At 52.5% G+C, this 16,075-nt stretch overlaps 6 protein-coding genes across 6 annotated transcripts; 4 read left to right on the top strand and 2 right to left on the bottom strand.

The window, feature by feature from the left end:
- Nucleotides 1–876: 876 nt before the first annotated feature.
- A1O5_06400 (uncharacterized protein) lies at nucleotides 877–1,813 on the bottom strand (the record flags this gene model as incomplete). The annotated part of the gene is made up of 3 exons (XM_007746994.1): nucleotides 877–990; nucleotides 1,548–1,629; nucleotides 1,731–1,813. 3 exons carry the CDS (start codon nucleotides 1,811–1,813, stop codon nucleotides 877–879), a joined length of 279 nt encoding a protein of 92 aa, XP_007745184.1.
- Nucleotides 1,814–2,295: 482 nt separating this feature from the next.
- On the top strand, nucleotides 2,296–4,608 carry A1O5_06399 (uncharacterized protein; the record flags this gene model as incomplete). Its single annotated transcript, XM_007746993.1, has 1 exon — nucleotides 2,296–4,608. The coding sequence occupies one exon, from the start codon at nucleotides 2,296–2,298 to the stop codon at nucleotides 4,606–4,608; it is 2,313 nt and encodes a 770-aa protein (XP_007745183.1).
- Nucleotides 4,609–4,882: 274 nt separating this feature from the next.
- A1O5_06398 (HASPIN protein kinase) lies at nucleotides 4,883–6,502 on the top strand (the record flags this gene model as incomplete). Its single annotated transcript, XM_007746992.1, has 1 exon — nucleotides 4,883–6,502. One exon carries the CDS (start codon nucleotides 4,883–4,885, stop codon nucleotides 6,500–6,502), a length of 1,620 nt encoding a protein of 539 aa, XP_007745182.1.
- Nucleotides 6,503–7,023: 521 nt separating this feature from the next.
- On the top strand, nucleotides 7,024–8,480 carry A1O5_06397 (uncharacterized protein; the record flags this gene model as incomplete). The annotated part of the gene is made up of 2 exons (XM_007746991.1): nucleotides 7,024–7,193; nucleotides 7,268–8,480. The coding sequence occupies 2 exons, from the start codon at nucleotides 7,024–7,026 to the stop codon at nucleotides 8,478–8,480; spliced, it is 1,383 nt and encodes a 460-aa protein (XP_007745181.1).
- Nucleotides 8,481–10,390: 1,910 nt separating this feature from the next.
- On the top strand, nucleotides 10,391–10,969 carry A1O5_06396 (uncharacterized protein; the record flags this gene model as incomplete). The annotated part of the gene is made up of 1 exon (XM_007746990.1): nucleotides 10,391–10,969. The coding sequence occupies one exon, from the start codon at nucleotides 10,391–10,393 to the stop codon at nucleotides 10,967–10,969; it is 579 nt and encodes a 192-aa protein (XP_007745180.1).
- A 1,787-nt stretch (nucleotides 10,970–12,756) lies between these two features.
- On the bottom strand, nucleotides 12,757–15,624 carry A1O5_06395 (uncharacterized protein; the record flags this gene model as incomplete). Its single annotated transcript, XM_007746989.1, has 3 exons — nucleotides 12,757–14,573; nucleotides 14,697–15,121; nucleotides 15,203–15,624. 3 exons carry the CDS (start codon nucleotides 15,622–15,624, stop codon nucleotides 12,757–12,759), a joined length of 2,664 nt encoding a protein of 887 aa, XP_007745179.1.
- Nucleotides 15,625–16,075: the final 451 nt, after the last annotated feature.

Here is a 16,075-nt window from a genome sequence, read left to right as displayed (position 1 = left end):
GGCCTGCTAAGACAACTTGAGGAACCCCGATATTTAAGACATCTCGAGGCATCTTGCGAATGGATCCCGTCTGGCAATGCAAACGACTGTGGGTTACCTTCCGAGATCATCTGCACAGTGATTTACACCATCTGTAGTCCGCAACGCCGATTCCAGTGGACAAAGACGCCCATGAAGCGAAACATGAATGACAACCAGATGCAGGCGAGCGCGTGTGGCGCAGTGTCATATTCGTCCATCTTGGGGGATAGGCTAAGATGACGGCAAATAAGCAAATATAGAGTCGTGTCAGGAAGGCCTTTCTCCCGGATTAGCGAAAGTGTCGAGGGGAAGTTTGATGACAGGCATGGGGCCAATCTCCGAAACAAAAACCAATCATGTTGCACAAACATCGGAGCCATATGAAGAACAGCCGGACAGACAGGGATTCATCCCAAGGCTTAAAATGAACGTGCATACCAAAGCAGCTTCGATTCGCAGAAACAGCAGTGTTCGAAAAGCACGGTCTCAGGTTCGTGTCGGTGGAAGATCTGAAAGGGCCATGTGGAGACTTTGACAATTCAGCCAGGCATCTCTTGGCAACAGCAGGGGCACGTGACGGAATTGCTGGCGGCAACATTGATGGCCGGAAGATGCTTTCCAAGTTGCCCCCTTGTGCAAACAATCCGATGACTGAACAGAGACGAACTCATATCCCTGTGAGTCAGTATTCATGTCGGAAAAGCAAACGGTCCGTGGTCTTGGTATTGAGGACGATTCTGTCGAATGATGCGCCTCGATTTCAATTCTTGTGATGCAATATGTACAACAGCCGCAGTTAGGTCCTTGAGGGGCACATCTGCAGTTCCTCTCCTCCCTCGACCTTGGCAAACCACTCTACCATAGTGTCTTGTGACCGAACAGAACGCGGGTCATGCCATATACCGAGAACGTCAGACTGCCCAACAGGATCGTGTAGTACGGATAGAGGATGTATGGGCTTCGGTGAGTCTATAGAAAGATCTTATTAGTCAAGCTGTTCAGTGGACCGAGTGACAACGAGGGTGACGAAATGTGTCTTGGTTGGTTGGTGACCACGAATCGTGCAGAGTTCCATGCGACGAAAAGGCTTGGTTTCTGCTCAGTACTCTGACACATTCTTCAGGGCTTGAACCTTCAGGTGGAAACATGTGTTGCTGAGAGGTGCCCGAAATGGCCGATGTAGTTGTTCCAATGGAGGGAAAATCTCGGGGCATGCTGCGATCGGTCTCCCGCTTTGCTAGTCGCGTCCAAAACACAGGATGCCATGTATAAAGTCAACAGCTCAGAGTAGGACATGCACTCCGACGCCAACGCATGCATTCCGTCATTTCCGAACTTGTCGTAGGTCCCTCAAGGCCACGGCGCTTTAGGGACTATTTTTCTCCTCGATGGACACAAGCATTGTAACTCTTTGCGCCTCTGTGGCTATGTATGGAGCGCGCTCTTCACTTCCACTTGAGTTGCGGGCTTAAGGGCGGGTAGGGACAGGATGAAGGTCTGCTTCGAAGAACTGAGAGGCTACTGACCTTCCACCATTGTCGCTTGCCATCGTGGTTCTGGAACAGACGTTGGTAGTAAGGTACTCGATTGTCTCGATACACGAAGAACCTGTGCAGAAAGTAATCAGCTAGATCCTGACAATAGGCACCCCGGTGCGCCTCCTTTATACAACTTGGGATAGTGACAGCTTTCTCCCTCTTGCAACATACCCAGATTTCTGCTGAGCTTGAGCAGGTCTGAACATGCGAGCCCGGGTGGCCTGCATCATTCGGAGAGCTGTGGGAGCGACCATCTTGTCGGTTCAGGAGGGCAAAATAGTCAAAACTTGGTGGGGAGAGGAATGAAGAGCTGCAGAGGATTATACCTGAAGTTCAATTGAGGTTCGGAGGTTGCAGGCTCACGCCATGGTATTGGAGCTACCCGCCAAGCCTTTCATTTGGCACGTGACTATGGTGTATCTTTTGAACAAGAATCTCCTGACTTTTCATAACCGCCCGTTTCGCCAACACTCAGTTCGTCATTGGCAGTGCTTACCTTCTTTCATTGAGGCTCTTCAATTGGTACAATGAAAACCTAGATGAGGCTTGTTAATGGTCACGTGTATGCTGCTACATGAGACTTTTATGGGGACGTCTCGAGAGATGCCCGAAGACGCGATGTCTCTTACCTGTATTGTACAGTCAATGTCGAGTCCAGCCACCCGCTGCAAACTTTGCCATTGCCGCGAATATAGCGTTACCCCGGCGATGGCCCTCGCGTCAAACTCGGCCATTGATGACAAGCTCGAAATCAACATTTGATCATGGTCCGGGTGAGCCTGGGGATGATTACTTCTCGTCCGCTTCCTCAGAGCGTTCTCATTCAGACGACGCACAATGGGAGAGCCTACTAGATCGTGGACTAGCATACGGTATCAAAACCAGAGACCAGCTTCGGTTCGAGGCAGATGTCGGCCATACATCGCTCATTGGCTGTCGTCTAGTCGACAATCCCTCCCATCGCCACGAAATAGAGCTTTGGGAAATTCTGTTAATTGCTCAAGCTCTGCAAAACGGTCACGAAGGGATCAAAGCTATATGGAGGGGTATGAAATTCCGAGGGGAAGCCATTCGATTTGAGGGAGATGACCCTCGCATTGAAGGCCTGTGGAAGACCTTCCTCTCCGCTGGTTCCGAAGACCATCACTTTCTCTGGTCAATTTGCAAGGAAGCCAAACACTTGAAGTACAAACGGCCGAACCTATTCGCGGAAATTGTTGGAGCGGCATTAGAAGGTTCCCGGCCTCTGGAGGCCTATCAATTCGCATCGTTCATTGGCCAGAAGCATTACAAGGGACGCGAAGATCTCCTAGCGACCTTCTTCGCTGCCTGCCGTTCGAAAGAGACCAATTCTCTGAAAGGGTTTTGCAGCGTCTATGATCTGGTTCCCAAGACTCGCATCTATGCAGAGGTTACTTCCAGTCTGTGGGCGCAAGACCGTTCGTCTGATGCCTTCATGATGCACTCTTTTTTGATCGCAAGGAAAGACCTGCCTCCTCGATTTGAGCTACTTGAGCCATACATCAACTACTTAGCTCTGCACAACGAAAGCCTTGAGAGATTTCTCTCGCCACTAAACCAGGCTGGCGCTTCCTTTGAAGCCCAGGCGCGACGACTGTGGTCCATCGGCAGAAGCAGAATCACTGGTATACCTGCAGATTCTCTCAATATCGTGGCAAGCAAGACTATGGGATCAGCTCCAACGAAGCTCAGCGATCAATTTGTCGCACGGGCGTTTGCCACTCGGGCCTTCTCTTTTGATTTTGCAGTTAACAGTCTGAGAATGATCGGGCTGATTGAGGTTGGACCGTTGGCTGTCCGTCAAATGGTGCTGGCTGCACGAGATCTAGCTACCTTGCAAGCTCGATTTCAGAAACTCCGCGAACTCGAGATTGACACCGGATCGTCCGTCTTTGTTCGAATAATCAGAGATGTCTGTGACGCAGGACATTGGGAAATGGTCCAAGCACTGGTGGACAACGATTTGCATCACGAGGTGTTCGAAGATATCGAGCTACAGAGTCGACTCTTGACGGAATACTACCGCACCAAAGACTGGAGACAACTGAATCGTACGCTTGTGATTCTCAATGATGGACAATTCGACAACTACTCTCGTGGCCGATCCGCCAACCTCCTACTAAGAGCGATGATGGATGTAGGTGATTGGAGAGGTGCCGTAAACTGTGTGTCGACTTTACAAGAACATGGTTTACATATCTCTTCATCCTTTCCTGAGTCCATCATCACTTTATTTCGAGCCAATAAATCATCCGCCGGTGGTCAAGGTCGCGGAGACATAGACAAAATCGGGTTCCTGATAGGACTGATGCAAAACGTCCTCGCTTCAGGAACAAACTTCAAGATCAGGCTTTGGCGGGCACCGGTAAAGGCACTCGGGCGACAAGGACGTCTCAAAGAGCTAGAATCACTTGTCTACTGGGTCGCAGAATGGTACCGAAACGGAGGGCTCAACGGCCGAGTCCTCCAAGTCCCGATGTCCGGCTCAGGGACAAATTTAAATGTTCTTTTCGACGACAAGTTTCAAAAATCACTCATGTCATGGTGCTTCAGACCCCGAAAAGGGATGGGTGTTGTTTCCCCTGAACGTTGCCTGTGGTGGACCCGCGTGCTCAAACGGCTGAGAGACGTGTACGGTGTTGAGGTCAAGGAATATGTCATCCGTTGGGAGTTTATTTACCGCTTACGACGGCTCTTCGCCTCGGGAATGCGTCTCAAGGCGCCAAACGCGTGGATGCGGTCCAGAAACCGCACCTCGCTCGCACAGTACTGGGCCCTGTACGATAAGATGTGGGATATGAAACCAGCCGGTCAGGTCAAATACGATGATCGGAACAAAGCCAGTCTCTACCATCGCAAACTGAGTCCACTCAAGAGAAGGCGTCTGATAAGTCATTGGCTGAGAAGAAGGGCGGATCGAGCTTTGGGCCGGGGAACACAGGGTGGATTTGGCCAGAGCACTGGACAAGAGGGTATTGTCGTGTACAGAGATCTTTTTAATGCGTCTTGGGAAGACTACAGAAAGTGAATGGTATGTCTAATGTGAATTTTGAATACAAAACAAAGCCTCTGGATTTCTCTATACACCCCTGCACACGATGCATGTCTAAAAGCGGCGAGTCACATTTCCCTTTCGTCACCGCTCGGATGAAATATCGCTGCTTCTGTCTCTCAGAGCAACCGGCACGCCAACGCTTTTTGGACTAGTCTGAGGACATACCATTCACATTCACACAACTCAGCTGGTAATAAGCGGTGTCACACTTTTCCTGTTTGTCAAATTCATGAAATTTGGGTGAAAAATGGCGGACTTCAGTGCCTTGAGTGAGCTGAAGAACCAGCAACGGCCAGTCCGTCGCAATGACAAGACATACAGCAAGAAGAAGGCCCAGACCGCGGAGAGACGGGCAATGCATTTTGATCTCTTCGGCGGTGGGAGAGATGAGAACGACATTGCTAATAAGATGGAGAAACTATCAATTCATCACGATGTTAGAGAGACGCCTGTGCGACCGCTACCCGAACCAACTCCTTCTTTTGAGCAGAGACCAACTGAACATCACCCCCGGCCTCGAGGACGTCGGAAAGATGCTTCATCCAGGAAAATGGCGGTATGTCTCTACGGTTTCATTGGCCAACTCCAGGAAATTGACCACCACTTGCAGAACCTCACACCACAAGACCTCCAACAACTCGAACCTCTACTGTCACTAATCGAACAACAAGGAGTCAAAGATTTCCAGGAATTTGGTCGAAGCATTGGCAAGAAATACCTGTGCGAAAAGCTCGGTGAGGGATCATATGCCGACGTCTTCAAACTTCAACCAAAAGACTTCACAGAGGCCGAGGATTTGGAGAAACGAGGCGGTCTCATCGTCAAAATCATCCCCTTCAAGCTCACACCAGAGACCCAAAATGACATCGCTGACATGGAATCAATAACCCGAGAAGTCCGACTCATGCAGTCAGTCGACGCTTTGCATGGATTTGTTCGCTGCCGGGGCATCCACATTGTCAGCGGCAAGTACCCAGACGTCCTCCTCGAAGCGTTTGACGCATTCAAAGCAACAAGACCGGTTTCCGCCGCCCATTCCAACCCGTTGAAGGATTTTTCTCCACAACAGCTCTATGCCATTATGGAAATGAACGACGCCGGAAAGCCAATCTATCGCCTCAAAACTCTGTCAGCATTTCAGGTGTATGATATATTCTGGAAAACGGCCATGACCCTCGCTCTCGCGGAGAGAGAAATCGAGTTCGAACACCGAGACATGCACAATGGAAACATCTGCTTCAAGCCTCTAACCAAAGACGGCCCGATTGATGCAGCACAAAACCTCATTGAAGACATGAACAAGAGGCCAGAAGTCGTCTTGGGAATGTCAAATCTGCAAATCACTGTCATCGACTACACTCTGTCGCGAGCCAAGCTCGGTGACGGGAGTAAAAGCGGCCTCATCGTCTTCGACCCGATGTTGTTTTGGGAGACGGACTCATACGTAGCACAAACCGAGGAAGATAAACGGCAGTGGGGGACGTACCGCCGAGCCCGAGAGTGGGCCAAGCTGGTTGAGTCCGAAGTGGAAGAAAATGCCAGACTTGATGGACTTGAATATGAGGCAAGGAACAAGTACGAGAGGTTCCTGCCAAAATCCAACCTGTTCTGGCTCGGATACCTGCTGGCGGATATGCTGAGGAGGACCCCTGCTGGCAGGGGGGCCAGCCTGCCAGGCAGCAGCAGGGCAGCAAAGAACCTGCAGTTGGAGCTGTGGGCCACGTTGGCTGAGGTGTCAACTTACCTCAACAACGTCCAACCGACGTTGTTACCGGTGGGTGCGGACGGCCTCGTCACAGCGGCGGTGGTGAGGGGCTGGCTGGCGCCAGCTGACATGGCGGCCTTTAAAGCCCAGATGGAAGAATAGAGGAGGCACCAGAGGAGGCACCAGAGGAGGCATTTTATTTCAAACACATAGCGAGGCGCTGGGGTGGGAAGTTGCCGCAAGGCGCATGTGCGATGAGTAATGACAATGCTGGACATTGAATGTCTCCTTCATCGTACAGTCTTTTCTTTGCACAGGGCGGTTTGCTTGGAATAGAGATATCGAAGAGGTACTATGTAAGGACGTCGTTTTTGCCTCGGACGGACGCTTGGGGGGTGGCGAACGCCAATTCGGCCGGCCCCCTTTGACCGAAGATGCGTCATTCACGGACTTCGTCCTACGAGTAACAAGTACACCAGGGCGTTCCGTCACACGACTTGCACTATTCATTCCCACCGACAGCCACCGACTAACGCATGACTTGGACCGGTTAGTTCACGCGACGAAGATGAAGTGAGATGAGGTGGCCCACGACTTGACCCCTCTGACGGCTGTGCCCGTCCTCCTATATGTCCACGACTGCCACTGAACAACCCGCATTCGAGCTTCCACAACTGTCCAACATGGGCTTGTTTCGTTCACGGCAGGAATATCAGCCTATCCGGGGGGATGCGGAAAGAGATGACGAGAGTGTACAAGACGGAGCGGATGAGGATAATGTGACTGCGACACCGTTCTCATGGGTTGAATACGCCATTTTTCTCCTGCTTGGGATAGCGATGCTATGGGCCTGGTATGTACATAAAGTCCACGCGGCTGCTCCCTGGCCTTGGGAAATGGGTGTTACTGACGAGGGGAAACCCCTAGGAACATGTTCCTCGCCGCGGCCCCCTACTTCCAGCACCGTTTCCGTCGAGATCAGTGGATCCTGAACCACTTCCAAGCCGCCGAGGTGTCGGTGTCGACGGTCACGAATCTCGGGTCAATGATCGCATTGACCAAACTGCAAAAGGGGGCGTCATATCCGAAGCGAATATCATTGTCCCTTATGATTAGCACTGCGGTGTTTGCTGTGCTGTCTCTGTCGACGCTCGTTCCCACGTCCGCCGGCGTGTACTTTGGCTTTCTCCTTGTGGCCATCTTCGCGGCGAGCTTCTCCACAGGCCTGCTCCAAAATGGCTTGTTCTCGTTTGCATCGGGATTCGGGAGAAGCGAATACACGCAGGGGATCATGACGGGCCAAGGTATCGCTGGAGTGCTGCCACCTATGGCGCAGATTATTTCGGTTTTGGCGGTCCCGGCCAAGAAGGACGGCGATGGTGCAGACACGGCCGACGAATCTCCCACTTCGGCATTGGTCTATTTCTTGACGGCCACTGTTATCTCAGTGACTGCGCTCTTGGCTTTCTTCTATCTCCTGAAAAGAGAGGCGAGAGGCCGAGCTCACCAGTCGGTAGCGAAGTCTAGAGCTGACGAAGCGTCCGAAGGGGACGCATTGACGACGGGGAGCATTGCGGCAGCACTAGGGGACGAGGATTCGGGCGACCCCATCAAGGAACGACCCTCGGTGCCGCTGGGCACGCTCTTCCTCAGGATGCCCTTCCTTGCGGCAGCGGTCTTTATTTGCTTCGCGGTCACGATGGTGTTCCCTATCTTTACGGCATCGATCCAGTCCGTCAACAACATCGACTCGGCGGTATTCATCCCGATAGCCTTCCTGCTGTGGAACATCGGCGACCTAGCAGGCCGGCTGATCACCCTCTGGCCCAGAATTTCCCTCACGCACTATCCATTTGCCCTCTTCTGCATATCGATGGCACGACTACTGTTCATCCCGTTATATTTCCTCTGCAACATCAAGAACAAGGGTGGGGTGGTGAGGAGTGATTTCTTCTATTTGATCATTGTGCAGTTTCTTTTTGGCCTGACGAATGGGTATTTGGGCAGTGAGTGCATGATGGGATCCGGCCAGTGGGTGCCACCGGAAGAGAGAGAGGCAGCCGGAGGTTTCATGGGATTGATGCTCGTCGGTGGGCTTACTGTGGGGAGTTTGTTGAGCTTCTTGCTCGGGGATATCTAGAAGGAATGGGTGACATAGAAAGGGAGTTCAAGGGGAGCATTCGTTTTCGATAGGGAAAGGAGAGGGCCGGCAGTGCTCTGCAGGGAGTACAGAGTACATGTTTCCGCTGCTATCTTTTGGGCACAGCCTCGGTGTAAGCAGCAGGATGATGAATGATTCCATCTCTTGATGACATGTCTCGAACTCTGTTCGTCTGCGACTATTGAAAAGAAGCAACCCACAAGGCTGTGCTTTTTCTTTTCTTCCTGTCTTGGCTACATGGACCACCTTTGTCAGGCGAGCAGCGTTCGGGCAATTCCCCCTTATTATGCTGCGGGCGGGACAATGTCGTGTAATGGGGGAATTGTGGTGGGTTGTACTGGGGGTACAGTACCATCGACTGGGTGTGAAGCACAATGTTCCAGTCGGTAAGTCGACGCTTGGTCTTTTTTTGGGGGGAGGGGGCGATTCACATCACGTGTCACAGGCAAAAACGAAGTCCCCGTCCCGTACCTCGTACGCGTACTGGGTACTTGTAGGTATGTACTACCAGTAGTAAGGATGAGGAAGGGAGGTTGGCGTAGGAGTCTCGCAACTCGGCTAGGCAAGGTACAGTAGGTGCAAGGTTTAGGGCCGGCACTCGGTGCGTGTGCGAATGCAATGCAGCCAGTCGGACAGGCTGATGGAAAAAGTCCGTAGCGCGTTCCTTGATGTTCAGGAACAGGAAAGGGCCGATGGAGAGGGATGGAGAAGTGGAAATGCGCCATTTGGTAGCGGGCGGGCACTGGACAAGCTGGTGGACGAGCTGGACAGAGCAGTGGTGGCACTGGCAGTGGGATGGCGGCAGCTGGGTTTCAAGGTTGTGCCCTGGTCGGAGGGAGGTTGAAGGGGGTTGAAGTGAAAGACGAGGGCGGCCAGGGCGGCCAGGGCGACGCGGCCTGAAACAGCGCAGCCACCGCAGTCACCGTAGTCACCGCAGTCTGTGACTTCTCGTGACTTTTCACTTTTCTCTGTTCTCTTGTCAATTCTCCATTCTCACCGCACCGCAGCCACTTGCTGCGATCCTTTGCAAGCGCCCTCGACATGTCTGGCTTGCCTGTGACAACGACAAGAAATTTCCAAGAGCTGCTAGCACTCCCACCCGCTGATCATGTCCGTCCTCGTCCATTCGTGTCCATCCAAACCTGAATTTCCCCAGAGGCCACGAAGGTCAGGGATGGCCCTGGCTGCGGTGTCCATGGCCCCCGCGATCCAATCACGGCAGCCAGTCAGCCATTTCTCGTTATTGAGAAAAATGTCTTTTCTATTCTCGAGCCTGACAAGCCTGACAAGCCTGAGCCTGGCGGGCTCCATTCGGCGCTTCCTCCAATCACTCGCATTCTCCAACGTTTCAGAAGATGATGGAGCACCTCCTTTCGGCTAGGCCCCATCTCCTTTTTGTGCCCTTGTGGTGCTTGTCCGTGTCACCGAAGCTGTGCTGGACGCTTGGTGGCTCAACGCGCATCGTGCCACTTCAGCCCTGGATGCCACAGAGACAAGAGCAGGCTGAAAGTCGCCAGCGACCAACTTGGACTTCAAACCCGCGTCTCGCTCATGCATCTTTGCGTCTTGCGTCTTCTGTTGTCCGCGACTCGTTCTTTGCATCTTTTCCTTAAGTGCTTACTTACCTCCAACTGACTGACATCCTTCAGAACTCCGTCACATCCTTCTGTCCAGCTTTCCCAACAGGCTCTGGTTCGCCTTGGTTCCCCTTTTGTGCATATTACTCCGTCCGCCTCGCCCTCTCCAAGACCGCTTCGACTCCTCCCAATTTCACACCTCGATTCCTCCCAACAACCTGTTCAGTTTTTCCTTCGAATAGTTTCTCTCGCTGGTCGAAGACGCCACACGAAACGTCAAATCCAATTCTTTCTCCTGATTACACAAACGCCATGTCACTAACCACGGCTCGTTTTCAATATACTACCGCGCTCCTCACCCTCTTTTTGGCCGCTTTCCCCTCCATAACTTCCGCCTCGCCCATATCACACCTGTATAAACGCGACATGGGCACTGGTGCCAAAGCTGGTCTCGGTGTCGGTATCGCCGTCGCGGCCCTCCTCCTCGTGGGCCTCGTCACCTTCTTCATCATCCATTTCCGCCGCTCTCGACACTTAGCCGCCCTCAACAAAGAACGCGCCATTCTCGCGGGCGAGAAGAATGAAGATGGCACCGACAAGCCTGATAAATTCGCCGACAACCCGCCTCAGAACTCAGGAATGCCTCGACGAAACAAGTCGGTCAAAGACCGCCTCATGGGACCACTGTACCGGGGCAGCACCATCGACATGATGCCTATTCCAAATGCCCACTTCAACCCGAACCGAAGCAGCACTGCCACGACACAGACTGCTCATTGGGATAACATTGACGGTCAACCTTTCCTCCACAAACCTTGGGCCGGCGGCGAGAGCTCCCCGCGACCGAGCTTCAGCAGCAAGCGAGCCACCAGAATGATGATGATGATGTAAATCGGTCATCCCAGGAGCCGGTGTGTGCTCGTCACTGGATTCTCGCCGACTTAGTTGTTTTAATGAGCGGTACATTGCTCCAACTGCGTTGTATACCTCGTTCACCACGTGACTGGGAAACGGTCGTCCAAGAACGGGATCTTTGCATTTTGTGCCTCGATTGGAAGCTCAGGCGCTGGAAAAACCACTGGGATATCGTTGGCAAGGCGCGAGTGTAATGATGGTTTCGCGGCGTTGGGTGCTCTGGTTGTCTTTTCGCTGATGATCTTAACATACCCAGAATATATGGCAGGCTCTGCTTTGGAAATTTTGTCAAATATACTGTGCGGGCCTCCATGAAAGGGAGGTATCAATGTACCGGGGAAGCTGGATCAGAGCCGTGGAAGCGAGAACCTTTTCAGGCGCGGGCGTGTTGCAACATATCCAAAGGATTCTACACTGGAGAATCCCTCCTGTGGCTGCTGACCTGTAGCCATAGTCAGTCACACCTTTCCTACCACTACCAACATACCAATGTACCGGAATCAGGAAATCAAAACATTTACAGCTCTCCTCGTTCCACTGTTCCCTTGACGCTTTTCTTCATCGCCTAATGGCGCACATTGTAGGTCTTGTCTGGTAAGCGAGACTCGAGTCGATTCTACATACCTGACCTGACCTGACCTGACAGGCCGCGTGCTCCTTTGCAGGAACTGACTGGATCCATCTGGGTTTCTGAATCGGTCCTCTGCCCAGCGAGAGATGACGTTTCAAGTATACAACAAAAAGGCTATTTGTATAGTGTGCGCTTGAAACTCACATTTTATCTACCAGTCAGACCATAGTGGCCCGATTTGGAAAGTTATTGGCGAGCTGAATGCTGGCAACACGAGAAAGAGCACGACAAACATTCCAGCAGCGCTCAACCGTCAGCGGACGACCTCCGAAGATCAGCCCATGGTAAATGGATGCTCAAGTCCAGAACACCGAATTGGCGTGACCATGTTTGAAAAAAGTACCCAGTACACCAATTGTAAAACTTGGCCTTGTTCCCCACCTGATTTACTGATGTCCAGCAAGGAGATATATACTGAGCTCCTCTGCAACCAACCAAACTTCTCAAGGCTTCTCTAGCACCTTTCATTGACCGTACAGGTCATACGGATTTCCTCTCGGCGTCGTCAGTCCTGAGGACGACTAGTATTGACCCTTCCGACCGGGAGTCAGATTCGGCGTACCGGCTTTGCATCCAGGCTGCTGTCTTCCCTGCCTGCTAAAATCAATGTTCATTGACCCTGTCATAGTCAACATATATTCGAAACTGATGCGGAAGACTTGGAGGCACAGAGGGAGGCACACTAGGGTAATACGAGTTAGACCTGCTTATTATTCTATGTCTAGGCGACAGGTCTCGCCGGAGGCCGTTCACGCAGTCAAGGCGCCAGCACACAGCCATCCTATGCCTGTCCAGCCCGAAACAGCCGCATCACCGCCTCACACGGCAGCACCAGTGTATAGTGCCCCAGTGCCCACACCTGCCAGGGCACCAGCAATGCCTCACGACACAGCACCACCGCCGCTAAGAGTTGGTACGTTTTCCAACGAGCTGCACAACGACCACGGCAAGCCCGAAGAGCATGGTGCAACCCACGCCGGCTCACCCACAATCCAGGGCTGTTGTGTTCTTGCTCCGCCTTCCTCGTCCTCGTTGCTGTCGTCGCGGTCGTCGCGTTATGTAGCGTACTCCTTCCCGCGTCACTCTTCCTCCGGCATCTTGTTGTTCATTCATCTCCACATGAGGTATCAAATCAAGCATAGACCCGTCCTTCGACGGGCGTCGTAACGGGCCCCGCGGAGAAGCCACAGTGTCCAACTTTCTCATTTGACGAGAGAGGAACTGATTCAGGTCGTGAAATGGGAATGTGAATGGTATTGTTATTAATGTTGGCATGATCCGCTTTTCCCATAGTATCGCTGATACACATCTCCGTCTGTTTAACAGAAGGCGTCACGTCGCCGTCGTCGTCTCGGCAAGGACGAGGGCGGTGCGGGTCTAGTGACTCTGAGCGGAGTAAGTATCCGTCTATGCCGTCTGTTTCTTCAGCCTCATCGTTGTCGTTGTCATTGTCGTTGCCATTGCCATTACCCATCAGCGCCATGCGCGTCGTGTTTGGACGCCGTCTGGAAACGAGGCTTTGTCCGGGTATGTCAGTGGCTCCCGACTCGGTGACAGTCAAGCAGGTCGGGGTTTTGCGCAGAAGAGACGCGTTCAAATTCGATTCTGATTCTGATTCTGAATCTGCACTGTCTCCGGTGGCCTTCACCAGCGGTGTGGATTCACACTTTTCCGGCCTCAGAGACGCCTGTGTGCTTGTCATCATATCGTCATCACGAAAACAACCTGGAATTTCTCCCCACATGAGCGGCTGCTGTGATGTTGGTGCCCCTGTTGACGTTGGTGTTGATGTCGACATTTCGTCACCATCGTCCCCCTGTGCAGCAGATTCACCAGAATGACAAGCCGCCGCAATTGCCAAACTGCAACTCCCGGCAATGGGCATGCCCGTGTGGAAACTCGCGCCAAATCCAAACCCCAGGAGCACCACTATCAGAAGCACACCCAGAGAAATGGTAAAGATGATGGCAATGGGCGAGTACCCGCAGGTCACGAGATGACCAACGGTACCCGGTAGCGAGGCAGTGGGCGAGCCGGTGTAATCGAGCATGGAGATGTTGACGACAAAGATGCTCTGGGAAACTAGCCAATGGAACAATAGGCTGGCCATGGCTAGTGGAATGCTAAATCGGAAGGGGAGCTGGAGGAAATATCCCGATCGCTCTGCGCCTTTGGGTCGCGCCGAGGAGATGCGCAGGCCTTTGCGGCGAAGGGAGTACGACTTCCATTCGCTGGCGAGGAGCATGCACGTGAAAAGGCCGTTGTAGGTGAAGTACAAGAGTGAGAGGACCAGTTGCGGTATGTTGGCGAGCACGACGCTGGTGATGAGCGCGGATCTGCCGGACCGCAGCATGGCATCGTTCTGGATCAGAGTGCGTCCCGACCCGTTGCCGAGTCCAATCGACCATAACGATGAGAGAGATTTCGATCCAACTATGGCTGTGACTCCACGACCGAGGAAGCCTGCGGCAACGGATAAAGAAGCAATGTAGAGAAACAAACATATCAACCATCGCCTCAAGCTGACGGCTTTCGACCACCGATGACGTACGTTTCCGGAATACAGTGCGGTGCTCTGGCTTGCTGGCTGGTACAACAGGGACCTGCACATCTTCTTTATCTTCGAAGCACTGAGCAGACACATTCCCTTGGAGGCAGGGTCGGGGTTCTCCAAGAAGCTGGCAACGGCGTCGCCCATGGTCAGAAGAGGCGGGTCGTTGCTCCCAAACGCAGTCAGCGCGGTCAAAGCCATCATGACCAATTTGACAAAGTTCAAAACGACGACTAGGATCGCAATATCCATGCTAAACCGCAGACTGCACTGCTCCTGCGACGGCTCGGCGAGACAATACTGCACTGGTGGCCCCAATGGAGCCCAGGTGGAGTTGGACATAGTCTGCTTGAGGATCTTGGGATCGTCACACGGTAGGTCACATGAATCCTCCGGCCCTATAGCTGTTCCATCCATTGCTAGCCATCAATGTTAGTGTGTGCTTGACACTTAAGGACATCCGGAAATGGAGAGTTCTTGTAAAATATGAAACGTGGTTTTGCGAGACAAGGTCAACTCACAACAAGCCCAGGCGAAGGCCTGAGTTCCTCCGCATTTGAAATTCGAGACAAATTCTGCATTGAGAAAGCTCACCACGTTGGAGGAGCCGTTGTCGACAACATCGATACCGACGTTGGAATCGGAGACGAGGAGGACGTTACGATAGGCCGATTGAAAAGTCTTGATGTAGGCCGTCCTGCATTCTTCCGTGGTCAAGTTGACGAGTTTCTTGGAGTTGGCGTCGCCGTGCAGCTGGCTGGCGAGTTCAGGTATGGATATGGCTGGCATGTTCTCGACTCCTGCGGGTTGGATGCCACTGCGTAAGATGTAGGACACATCGACGTAGTCAACACCGTTGGTGCTGTTGGATTCGAGGAAGGTCCGGTCGACAGTGAACACCGCATAGTTATTCGAGGAGGTGGATATGAAGACGGCGGAGTTGTAGCTGTGAAAAAAAGAGAGAGAAAGAAAAATCAACTTTTTGAGCAACAAAAGGAAGGGGAGGACGGAAATATAACAAACATACAAGAGATGTAGAGGTAGAGAGGATAACCCAAGCAGCAACCACAAAAGCAGTCGTTTTCGTGAAATCCATCTAAGATTGCGAATGCTCAAGACGCCAATGTCGAGCCATCTTCCCGAGCTATGGGCAGAGTTGATGTCCGATCTCGTCGGCGCCGATAGAGACTGCATGCAATAGTTGCTCCCACTCAACAGGATCGTGCTGAGCAAGTTGATTAAGAGATGCGCCCACTTGTTCAGGTCTTGGATGCTCGAGCATTGATGGGAACCGCGGCCTTCGCGGAGGACGAGGGTCCCGTCGTCCTCTGACACGCTGTTTTTGGATTTTGCCGCCGCCCATATCAAAACGCCGAGATTGACGGCCGAGACGATGGCGCAGAAGGTGCTGAAGAGCAGTGTACTTCCTTTCCAGCCGCGAGGCACCATCTTTTGGTTCCTCAGAGGAATGAGAAGTCTCACACCGATATAAAAGGGCGACAATCCGGAACTGACAGCGGGATGATCCAGTTCAAGATTCTGGACATGGTAGAGCGCCTCAACGGTGTAACCGACGATACGGTGGCCCGCATACGCAGAGGAATAGCGAGTTCAGCTGTGCGGCCGAGAAATTTGTCTTTGCTCCCATCGTGTCAGGACGCTCCCTTGCACTGACTGACTGGCTCGTGCTCGATGAGCGCCGGTTCTAGCAATAGCCGAGCGCCACCGTTCTAGACCGGGCCCTTGGAGATTTGAACGAGTGGATTTTTCAACAACCTTGGGCCGGCCAGGCCGCTCAGCCGCAGTCGGGAATCTGAATCATATTGTTAGTCTTTGCTTTTTTCCGGCAGATGCATGTGGAAGGAGATGAGATGAGATTGAACCTATTGCCTACAAATAT

The sequence above is a fragment of the Cladophialophora psammophila genome (assembly GCF_000585535.1).
Source record: "Cladophialophora psammophila CBS 110553 chromosome Unknown aczJe-supercont1.9, whole genome shotgun sequence".
NCBI classification, from domain to species: domain Eukaryota; kingdom Fungi; phylum Ascomycota; class Eurotiomycetes; order Chaetothyriales; family Herpotrichiellaceae; genus Cladophialophora; species Cladophialophora psammophila.
The sequence above is the reverse complement of the archived record's forward strand: the minus strand, read 5'-3'. Positions and strand labels throughout refer to the sequence as shown.